Source organism: Dermacentor albipictus, chromosome 1, assembly GCF_038994185.2.
Source record: "Dermacentor albipictus isolate Rhodes 1998 colony chromosome 1, USDA_Dalb.pri_finalv2, whole genome shotgun sequence".
Taxonomy (NCBI): Eukaryota; Metazoa; Arthropoda; class Arachnida; order Ixodida; family Ixodidae; genus Dermacentor; species Dermacentor albipictus.
The window spans coordinates 500,730,928-500,743,063 of NC_091821.1; the positions used below are offsets into that span (position 1 = coordinate 500,730,928).

A 12,136-nucleotide genomic window follows, 5' to 3' on the forward strand; every position below is an offset into this window, starting at 1 on the left:
CTCTCACTTTAGACTCGCTAGGCTTCTAAAAAAACAACAACAACATAAGTGCAGAAACAAAAAAAATGCTGCATTTCACTATGCCAATTTCTGAAGCAAATTCCTGCTGACAAATTCAGCAATCATGGAGGGAATCCTGCTAAATGAGAGGGGATCTTCTTCGCTTAATAAAATTAACACTAGTAACCCTAAAATTTAGGCGGGACCCTCAAACGCAGAATTCAAATTAGCCTGCTCAAACCATCCGCATTGCTATGCAACTTTCCCTTCTTATATCTAACGGAGAAGTTGTACTCTTGGAGAGTGAGGCTCCATCGGAGCAAGCGGCCGTTTTTGTGTGACATTTGATTGAGCCACGTCAGAGGACAGTGGTCGGTCTCGAAGATGAACTTCGCTCCGTACAAGTAACACGACAACTTCTGGGCGGCCCAAACCAAACAAGCGCATTCCTTCTCTGAAGCGCTGTAGGCTTCCTCTCTTACATTTAGTTTACGGCTGGCGTAGAGGATAGGATGCTCCTCGTTATCGTCGCCGACTTGACTAAGTACCACGCCCATACCTCTGTCGCTTGCGTCGCATTGAACTATGAATTCCTTTGTGTAGTCTGGCGCGCGAAGCACAGGGCGAGAAACCAATAGCGTTTTCAAACTTTGGAAAGCGTTCTCTTTGTCCTTATCCCAGTGTACGTTACTCGGAGCTCCCTTTCGGAGGGCGTCTGTTAATGGACTTGCCAATTGCGAGTAATTCGGAATGTACCGTTGATAGTACCCCACAAGTCCCAAAAATGAACGAACGTCCGTTTTCGTGCGCGGCTGAGAAAAATCTCCAATCGTTGCTATTTTCAGCTCAGCCGGCCGTCTCATGTCCTGACCGACAACATGGCCCAGATAAGTAACCTGCGAACATCCAAACCTACACTTTTCCGCTTTCATCGTTAAGTCAACTTTAAACGTACGAAGCCTCGCATTCTTGTCGTAATAGAATTTGGCGTTCCTTTGAGCTATTTCCATGTTCTTTCCGACTAGTTCTCGGGTTGCGCTTAGCCGTTCCAATAAATTCAGCACGTAGTCAACCACGGTTGGACTCTCCCCTCTTTCCTCCCACATCTCTCTTAACATTCTCAGTGGAGACCGGAGTGTCCTCCCATACACTAGTTCTGCTGGTGAGAACCCTGTCGCCTCATGTGGGACCGTTCGCAAAGCAAACAAAGTTGCCGGCAGACAGTTCTCCCAGTCCTCCTTGTGCTCGTAACAGAGCGCACGCAAAACTCGCTTAAGCACCGAATGCCACCTCTCTACACTGTTTGACTGAGGGTGATAGACAGAACTGTGTATTAACTTTACCCCGCACTTTTGCAAGAATGTGGAAGTCAGTGCGCTCGTGAATACTGACCCTTGATCTGCCTGAATTTCGGCTGGAAACCCAACTCGTGCAAACACTGTCAAAAGCGCGTCTACTACTTCAGTGGAGCTGAGCTCTTTCAAAGGGATTGCTTCTGGAAACTTGGTAGCCGGACACAGCATGGTAAACAAGTACCTGTAGCCTGATTTTGTTTTTGGAAGAGGCCCTACCGTGTCTATTACAAGCCGTCTGAAAGGCTCTGTTATTAAGGGCACTACCTTCAGTGGAGCTTTCCAAGTCTCTCCTGGTTTACCAGAACGCTGGCAGGCGTCGCATGATCTTACAAAGTTTTCTACATCTTTGAAACAGCCAGGCCAGTAGTATTCCATAAGCAATCTTTCCTTTGATTTGTTTATGCCTAGGTGGCCGGACCACCCATTTCCATGACAAAGACTCAAAAGGTCCTCCCTATACTTAGTAGGTATGACTAACTGATCTAAAATCCTACCCTTTCGATCTCTGTAATGCCGATACAACAATCCTCCTTTCTCATGTATCGTTACGTTGCGCCTAGCAATGCCTTCTTTAGCTGTGTCCCGTAATTTAGCTAAGCTCTCATCATTCTTTTGCTCAGCTGCCAGTGACTCTCTATCCACGCGTAAGAGTTGATCAAAGTTCTTTGAGGCCGGTGATAATAACGACCCTGTCTCGCTTGGGAGCGCGTCTGCATGCTCTTCCTGCAGGCTAGAACTCTGACACTCTAGTGCTACGCTCTCATTGAGCTGGTCAACTGGCAGGCTCTCCTCAACTGTTCTTTTGTCCCTCGGGCCTAGCTCGGATTCGGGGATTGAAGCTATCCCCTTTTCTGCTTCAGCTGGAGGAGCTTGAGCATTTTCAGCCGAAAGCGCCGCGATCTTACGAGCTTGGCCTCGGGTCAATGCCTGTACTATGCCCTCTCCCAGTTTGAGCCCTCTGTCACGCAGTAACTGATTCGAACGATTCGAAAAGATGTAGGGATACTGCAGTGACAAAAATTTGGAAACTGCAGCCTCAGTCTCTAGCTCCCCGAATGGTCCACTGATTTTGACTTTGGCCATGGGCAGACATACGCTGTGTTCTTCTACAACCTGTTTTATCCATGCTACTTCTCCGGTGAAGTCCTCTACCATCACGTAAGACGGATGGACAATGTCCAGCGTGGCGGCACTGTCTCTTAGCACTCGGCATGGTTTTCCATTAACTTGCAGGTCGTGGAGATATGGGCTTAAAAGTTCCATATTCTCATCCTTTTCCTCCACGTAGGAAAAAACTACGCTAGGCTTCTCGCAGTTTACAGCTATATGTCCCAGTTTGTGGCATCTGTAACAGCGAATTGGTCTAAAAGATCCGAACTTTCTTTTCTGTTCTTGTGCGGTTTCTCCGTTAAGTTTCTCCTCGCTCTTTTCTGCGGGCTTTTCCGCCATGTCTACAGGCTTCGATCGTCTAGCTTGCGCACCCTTTTTGAACGGAAATGGCTTCCGCGGTCCATTTCGACCGTCCCAGTTTCCCTCCTCGGCGTTCAACTTTCTACGGGTTGCGTACTCTTCGGCTAATTCAGCCGCCCTTTCCACAGTGTTTACATTACCTCTATCTTGCACCCACAGTTTCACAGCTTGGGGAATGGTTTTGTAAAACTGCTCTAGACACATGCATTCAATGATCATGTCTCTGCTGTCGTACGCTTCCGCGCTTTTAAGCCACTCGACTAGGTTGGCCTTTAAGCTGTACGCAAACTCCGGATAGCCCTCGCTATCTTTCTTGCCTGTGCTCCTAAACCTTTGCCGAAAAGCTTCGGCTGAAAGGCGGTATTTCTTCAGGAGACTAGCCTTAACTTTCGCATAATCATATGCATCCTGCACACTCAATCTGGCGATTACTTCCGCCGCCTCACACGGCAACATAGACAGCAACCGCTGTGGCCATGTACTCGGACCGAAGTTCATCTTTTCGCAAGTCCTTTCAAAATTGCTTAGGAACAAGCCTATGTCGGTCCCGACCTCATATGGCTTTAATAGCCTGTCCATGCGGTACGATTCTGCCTCACTTGATCGACCCAGAGCTCCTTCACTTCCTTGAGACAACTCCAAACGTCTGTTTTCAAGTTCAAGTTGCATTTTTGTTATCTCGCGATCTTTATCGCGTTCCTCTCTCTCGTTTTTCTCTGTCTCGTTCTTCTCTTTCTTTTTCCCGTTTCTCTCTCTTTTTGAGAAGTTCCAATCCCATTTCAATATCTTGCTCACTGGCCTGATTGGAAATTAGCTCCAATAATTCCGATTTGAGCATTTCCTTGCGTACATCTAGGCCCAGTTCCTCACCAACAATCAACAACTCGTCTCTCAGCAGTGTCCTTAACTCCATGACTGCTGCTTTACTGCCTTGATTCTGCTCTCTAAATCTAGCTAGGAAAACACAACCTAGCTAACACACAACAATCTAGCTTCCCTACTGTTCTAAACAGAACAACCACAAAATGAAGCCTAGAGAGTCAAAGCAAAAACCAAGCACTCACCACAGATACAGCACCATGTCGCAAAGTCCATCTCACCGCTGTCAGCCAGTTGTCAGGATTGGGGGCTCAATCCCTTCGTCCGTGGTCCTTTGCCAAGATTGGAGTACGGCATGAATTCGAAGGTAGCTGGCCCATGCCGTCGTCCAACTTATTTACGCTGAGATCGTTGATGAAGTGAAGAACTGCTTCTCATCGAGAACGAGGAAAAAGGGGTTTATTTACAGAAAATTAACTCAGTCTAACATGACTGTTTGAGAAAAATAGTATTAGTCCAACAGGACTGCATGAGAGAAGTGAACCAGTCTAACATGACTGCTCAAGAGAAGTGTGTCCAACAATCGCACAACCACAGTTTTTATACACTCGATCCGCTGGTCCTACGACGCGGCGGCTGTTCGTTTACACATCACCAACTCGCAGCTGCTCTGAAGACCAGTTTACAGACACAAAGGCACACACATTCCGAAGCCCAAGCGACGGCGTTGAAGGTGGTGCCGTTCCGGAAAATCGACGCCGCTCGAGGGACGCTCGTTGTTTTGCAACATGCTGAACCGTGAGAGCGCAAAAATAAGACGTTCCCGCGGTAGCTTCTTCAGGCGTGTCAGATCAGCGCCGCGTTGAGGAACTCTGGAATCATTGTCCACACACCAAACTCGTCTTGTCACAATGTCGAAGCGGGCTGGAGGAAGGCGGCGGATTCCAGCGCAAAGGTCGCTTCTTTGAACGCCTCGCAGCTGCAGCGGCGGAGAGCGGGAGGTGCGCGTCTTGCACCCCTTTTCGTAATCGGGTGGCAAGGTGACAATCTTGTTGTGCAACCCGCCGTTCTTTACAGCGGCCAATGCGCTCCAACGCGCCCGGCGTCTAATGCTCGCCCACTTACGTACGTAGGCATTTCGCAATTAACAGTCCTAACGCGACACGCGCTCCTACGTTCCGCAAAGCACTTGCGTGTTGCGTACGCATCGTCATGGGGCAGTACTAAAAATGTCTAATATTCTTCGAAAATGGCAGACGATGCTACGGGAACCACGTGAGTCTAAACGTTTCGGCCGTCGCGTTACGTGTTACGCGGAGCGGACAAGACGTGGCACTACCGCTTTCTTTGGCAACTCGATTCAGGTTGAGAATACATGAGAGTACTACCAGACGGGCAGATTGTATGACGTAAAAATAACGTGTTTATGCGTGGGTGCATTAGCGGGAAGAAGGAGTGCATGTGTGTGTGCGGTGCGTTTTAACGCGATAGCGTTGATAAACGAGGCTCCGGCGTCTACCGTCGGACGTCGTCAGGAACGTCTGTGTGTTTTAGAACCAGCCATACCCAGGCCCTCCATGTGACGCAGGTAAACTGTTGAATTATTTGAACTTTTCCAGGTAAAATACGCAGAAAAATGGTAAAGTACGACTTACACACAACCTACAGACATGATAGCGTCGGGTTATAATTTGACTATACGAGAAAATATAATTCTGTTACGCGAGAACTGAAGGAAACCCCTTTTGCAGCGTTTCAGCATCCATAGAACGGCCACGGCGCCCGCCATATGCGCGCGCGGCGCATCAGTATCTCGGGGACCATGGAGCAGAGCGCCCGGTCCCTTGCAATACCTCCAGATGGTGCTCACGTCCGCCGCATTGTGAGCAACACAGCAACAAAGAACGTCAAGCGGAAAGTCAGAGAGGCTGAGATAATGTCATAGGTGGCGGCAATAAAAAAAGAAACCTGCCACGAGTAACTACTTCAGAGGAAAAACGGAATCCGGAAAGAAACAATTTATGATAACTCAAACGGATGTTCATTACTTTTCGAAGCGAGATTGGGTACCTTAGAACAAGCACTTATAAAGCGGGATATAAGAAGGAAGAAGAAGCATGTACTTGCTGCGGTAAAGCTAGAGAAACGATGGATCATGTTGTATTAGAATATATTATTATGTATGAGATATTTGCCCAGTGGTTGATGTAGGAATCACTGGCCTCCTTGAAGCCATTGGGTTCAGCGAGAGCCGGGAGAAAGTAAACTTTTCCGCAATGGAGATTAGTAAGAGTCGATTGGAAAATCGATGGACGAAAAGTAGGGAAACTACCAACAACGAAGGCGTACAAAAACAAAGTTGACAATGGTGCTCAGAAACCTTGGTTATGTGAATTCATCGTGGATTTTTTTCCCTGTTTTTTTTTTAACATAGGAAGGACATTAGGCAGTAAAACAACAAGAGCTTGGTGGCTCAACCTACCGCCCCATTCCAAAGGGGACACTCATAACATCCATCCATCCACCGCGGCCCACGTCAGAGGCCGCGTTTCTATCCAGAAAGCCCCCCTTCGGGCATCGCGTTCGCGGCCAGCGTTTCCCGGTAAACATTGCGGTTGCATGCGCTCCAGTTGCCGGGAAGCGTGAGAAGCAGTCGGGGATCTTTGAATGCTATCGCGTTCCACTCTGAAAGCCGAAACTTTAAGCGTCCTCCATCTTTTTCGTGGAAGCTTATTCATATGTGAAAACTTTCATGTGTGTGTCCATGCGCATGCAGTTTGTTGCAGCAGCGCTTGCATGCACCTGTTTGTGGGGTTTTGACATCTGGCACGTATACGCGCGACTGATTCCAAGATGACGCGAGGGACGGAGATAGCAAGCTAATTGCGGAAGCGGGAACAGTCGTCGCATCTCGTCACTCTGAGATGCTTTTGACAGGTTTGGTGGACACTGACCCCACCGGAACGCGGCGGGCCCATTGTCGCTATAGAGCGAAACAAGTAAAGAGAAATGCGGCCTCTCTCCGTCAAAGGACCCCCCTCCAGCCATTGGTGTGACGGCGTCCACGCGACGTCGCAGCCGACCGCCTTATACCTACCAGTAGCGCCGTTGGAGCTAGGTTTTTCTGAGTGCATCAGCACACACAAGTAGTTCCAAAGGACTCCTCTATTTTGAGCGAAAATAAAATCGAAGCTCAAATTACTTTTCTACCTCTTACAATACAAGAGGTGAAATGCCTTATCTGTCAATTGGAGTAGTGAGTTGAAGAAGAAAAAGCTGTGCAGCTGAATATATGATCTACCCTGGGGCAGTGAAACACAAAACAAACAATAGGTTTTTTTTACTTTTTTGTGTTGTCGCTTAGTTGCGAACATCTACGCATTTCCTCTGGAAAGTTAGGAAGGTTTTGCGGCGAAATAAGCCTTAAGAACGAATCACGACTACAACTTTGCTGCTGAAGGCGAATTTACGCTCTTCCGCGTTTTCCCTTAGCCACTTGTTTGGTTCTGCCAACGCCTCCTCTGGTTTTGAACATCGCCGGCTCTCTCTTCCGCCATGGAACGCGACGAGGTGACTTTCGAGTGTGCCCTGTCGTTCTCGACTAATAAATGTGGTGCGTTGCCATCCACGTCACGCCGGTGGTGCAAGAAGGGGCCATGTCATCTGCAACTGCGAAAGGGCGATGATCAGGAACGCGTACATTCGCCTGCGGCACCTGCACCGAGAGCGCAGCGTTCAAGAAACGTTTGCGACAGTGAGTGATCTTGGTATCAGCGTGAGTTTGGTGAAGGCTGTAAAGAATGAGGTGAAGGAAAATGATGGAAATGCTGCGACGCCCTCCCGAAAGCACCCGCAAAGCGCGGGCAGTAGACGACGCACAGAAGTGTATAACAACGATTTAACGAAGTTCGCATTGTGGTCTTGCGTGCATCGCCTTATTTGCCGCAATGAGATGCTGACAGTGAAGACAATTGCCGCTCATTTCAACGGTAGCGGCGATGTTACTCCGCTGAAGCCATGCGCTGTGCGCCGCCTGACATCGGGTTCAGGAGTGAGAAGAGGGGCCGCAAATCGCTGCTGAGCGAGTGGGACGACACCTTGGCTTGACAGCACAGGTACTTGTGTGAAAAGGCCAAGTACGAAAAGGAACATGGAAATATCTTCTACCTGGGTGAAACCTGGGCGAATGCAGACAACACGTTATTGACTGTTTGGACGAACACGACTGTTGCTTCCCACCACGACGCCTTCGTGCGTGGTCTAACGACAGGTTTGAAGCAGCCGTCAGGAAAAGGCCAGCGCCTCATTGGGACACGCACAGGCAACGAGGAAGGCTTCGTCGACGATTGCATGGATGTCTTTCATGGTAAAAGGACCGGCGACTACCACGAGGAGATGAACGACACCCACTCTGAAAGGTGGTTTGATGCCATTTTGGAGCAATTTGCGCAAGGTAGTGTCATTGTCATGGACAATGCCTCGTACCACTCGCGGTTGGAGGAAGCAGTGCCAACGACTGCATTGCGCAGGAAAGTCATTCAGGACTGATTGGAGTCAAAAGGGCTTGTTTGGGAAGAGAAAGTGGTCAAAAAGGAGTTCCTGAACTTTGTGGCCTCTGTGAAGCCAGGGTAGTTATGCTATCGCATTGACGGTGCAGCGGAAAGGCAGGGTGCATTGTGCTTGGGCTACCGCCCGACCGTTGTGAGCTGAACCCAGTTGAGCTCGTATCGGTACAGATGAAGCGAGGTGTGACAACCAGGAATGCCACATTTAAGCTGGCAGATGTAGAGGTGCTCCGAAGGGAAGAAGCCGCCAAAGTAAAAGCTGGACTCTGGCCAAACGCTGTTCGGCATGTTATTGACATTGAACTAATCTTCATCTAAGACAGTGGTGCAAGTGGGCATGTTCAAGCTATCGTCACACATCTTGGTGAAGACGACATGGATTCTAACAATGACATGTCTGGTATTCAGCCACATGGAGATGTGTAAGGCTGCCACTTATTCACCCTAATTTCTCTCTTTCGTGTATTTCCTCCACCTTGCGGGTTTCTGCAGAACTGATTTGCCAAATTGACTGTCCCAGTGCCTCGTATCACCTGTCCCAGTGCCTCGTATCACCTGTTGAAACACGCCCCCCTCACAATTTGTGCTTTCTTGCTTGTCGAAGTTTGTCTGAATTTGGTGACGCGGGTAGCTTCATTGCTTCTTAATCTGTTCAGTGAAAAGTAGTGAGTTACGACCGCCAGATAATTGTGTAGTTGTTTTCGTGCGACTGCGCTAGCCGACGGGCTTGGCATCCGACAATAGGATCAGCACTCTACACCTAAAGCTTTCGTTGGCCTCCAATGAAAGTGTGTTCTGTGCAGGGATGCGATTTCGACAGCCGTATGGCTGGCCTTTTCCTGCATCGCTTTCCACGCTGAAAGGTCGAAACGCCCATCAAGTCGAATGGTGGGGCATTTGAATATATAGCTCCAAAGGAAGAACAAGAAAACAAATTTCGCGCCTTCGAAAACAAAATGACGTCACTTCTGCTTCTAACGGACAAGGCGTCACGTTATTTTTTCTCCCGCCGGAAGTGTTCCCACCACATACAGATGGCGCTAAGCCCCATGAACCGGCGATGGACCACCATGTTTTGAACGTATGGGCTCCTATGGAAGCTTCGCTACCAGGTGGACTTCTGCGTTCGCGCTCAAAAGCATATAGTACGCGCGCATGAATCGCATGTGTACGTAGGCGGCGGCAGCGTACGCATCACGTATCGTCCGTGTGGTGTTATGCACATGTGCATTATACAGAACGCAGCGCTATTACGGCGAAGCTGTCTATGACTAGAATCCCGGAATTACTTCGTGGCGTAACGTTGACAGAAAAGTATAATCATCTATGGCTCACGCCCCCGAATGCAATGGTTCGTAGACCCATAAGGCAGAGGCTACAAGCACTCAGCAAAGTGAAGCGAACAGTGCATTACACTCTTTTGAATCACCCGCACAACAGACAGAACAACATACGTTTCAATAAAGAACGAGGTCAAAACAAGCATCTGAACCACATAATTGCTCCTGCACCTACGTGCGATGCAAAGTACCTAGCGCTGGCCGCATAGGTTTCCTGGTAAAGATCACTGCTGCGCAAGCTGCCGCAGCGACGGCAGCTGGACGGTAGCATATGAGGCAGGGAGTGACGGAAATACACTTTCGTACGTAAAAGAAGAACCCGCATAGCAATTACTTTGTGTTGTGACAGTGCTATGGGAAGGCCACGTATAGTGAGGACTCCCCAAGAGCAGTGTGCATACAAAGATAGCTGTCGTTTACAGCTTCGCTGCCCAACGACCTTCACAGCGTGAATTGGAGACCATTTTTTTTTTTACATACACAGCCCCTTCGCCTGCATACGCAGTGCTAAATGTCTCTTATCGGCAATTTAGACTTTATGTGTCGCGCTGCATTTTTGCTAGCAGTGTAGAAAAGATCATGAGGGGATGAGCACTAGCGAGGGCCTGTTGTGGAGAAGGTGAGCAGCGGAGGCAGGGAGCACGGCGGCGTGCGGTGCGTGCTGATGGCGAGGGGACTTGCTGTGTCGCCAATGGAACAGCACGCATTGGCGAGTGCCAGAGTCGGCTCGCCTGTATGTCTTACTCCGTGATACTTACATAAGCATGCGTCCACAGCTTTCGTGAAGGGTAGTATTAAATTCTAAGTAAAGGAGATTGTTGACTTTGCTTAGAAACGTAAAGTATAATGTTCGGCGGTAGTTGGAATGAATGCGTAGTTTAAATCAGAGCAGAAGACGTCGACAGCACGAAGATAAGGGCAGATAATTATTGCTGTCTAACAGCTAATGTCTATAAAGAAATACATAAAAAAGGGCAGCACCCACGCCTTAAGTTACATCGAATAGATCAGCATGTAGTTGCACCTCATAGTCTTAGAGAGATAGAAGGTTCCGATGCGCGGTCATCACGCAGCCTATGTATATGAAAGGCTTCTGCAGCGGTACACGATATTTTGCCTTTGAGCTTCACGATGATGTTGGTTCGACCGAGTATAATCGAACATTCAGGATCATTGTGAATATATCGCCTACGTTGAACGCTTTCGAAAATACTGACACACAACCTGCGAATTAGTTCCTTTTACGCAGTTATTATTTGCAAGCATGAAATATACTGTCGGTATATTCGTGCTTTCTGTACGACGACGACACTATATACTAAACAATTACCGTGTAAGTGCTTTATACTTAGGCAAAACGCTAGAAAAATGAGAATGAGGTTGTGAGTAAGTTGACGAGACACGGAAACGTCTGGCACTTTATTCTGTCGGGGCTATTTAGAATGCTCCCTGCCCTATAATTTCTAAAAGCGCATTCGGAAAGTGATATCATAAATTTGTTTGTGTGCCGGTGGTAGAAGACTAAACATTGCTAAACACTGTATAGTACACCTATGTTTACAAAGACAGCGTAGAGAGAATTTAATTGCGGAACTTAGTTTGCAGCTGAAGTATTGAGCTAAGGTAGACAGAACTAAGAACTTTAATGAGTGTTTGATTTAGTTTGTAAGTTACTCACCATCTTGACGAAGTGCTTGCCCTTTTTGATTGCTTTCGCAGGTCCTGAAAGAAAGGCAGTAGGCTTAATAAAGGATGTTCTAAAATATTCGGGGCACAGCTAAACCTCAGTCTGTTATCGGGTCTGGTATTATTTTTCTCTGTTTTGTGATAACATCGCTTCGTGCATGACAGACAATGTCCTAGTTCTGATTGAATTTCGACCTGCTTGCACGAGAAAGCAGTTCCATTTTGAATCATACTCAAAGGAGCTTTTGCATATTTCTTATAAAAAAGATATTTGACATGGAAGGGCACTGGTCAAAGAGCGGGATCGAAAGATAATATGCAGTAGCAAAGAAAAGTGGTATAGGCTACCCTAAACATTTGGCAGTTAAGCTCTAGGTGAGAGAGAGTTCCGCACCGCGTATTCCGGAAGCACAGATCGAGTAGGCCTTGCGACTGGCTGCGGCACACAGGGGCGGGATACCTGGGCGAGGATCATCGATGCAGATCGATGTAGTACGCCGCACGGTGATTACCGCGCGGCAAAACGGCTGGGCTTCCGATGTTAGTAATTCGTGTGAAAATAACTAACGTCCCAAAATTGTTACAAACAAGACCAGCCTTTCAGTTATACTTAACGAGGTTGGATTTTCGTACCGAGGCTAGACCAGTGAACATGACTCCAAGTGAATTACTAATTTTAAATGTAATAGCATTTCTTTGCGTGTACGTCACCCAATTTTCGGAATCTCGGTTTCGAAGATGTATCAACGTATTTAACGCAGTTTGAGCCTAGTCGAAATAGTTCACTTCCATTGTCATAATGATGGTCCCGAAAGGCAGGCATGCGCTCACGACAGCGGAGAACGCAGGACGAGTGCGATGACCTGCCGCCGCAGAACGCTCCGTTCCGGACAGATGCCGT

General features: G+C 48.1%; 1 protein-coding gene across 2 annotated transcripts in view; it reads right to left on the bottom strand.

Moving 5' to 3' along the window:
* The window catches only part of LOC135909361 (serine/threonine-protein kinase haspin-like), a 157,549-nt gene that overhangs the window by 82,877 nt on the left and 62,536 nt on the right, over positions 1-12,136 (bottom strand). For both annotated transcript variants that reach the window (XR_011511583.1, XM_065441309.1), the window contains exons 3-4: positions 11,630-11,695; positions 11,228-11,271 (exon numbers count right to left, since the gene is read on the bottom strand). Coding sequence is in view for 1 of the 2 variants with exons in the window: in XM_065441309.1 (XP_065297381.1) it covers positions 11,228-11,271; positions 11,630-11,695 (110 nt within the window). In the remaining variant the exon portion in view is untranslated. The remainder of the gene's footprint in view (positions 1-11,227; positions 11,272-11,629; positions 11,696-12,136) is intronic.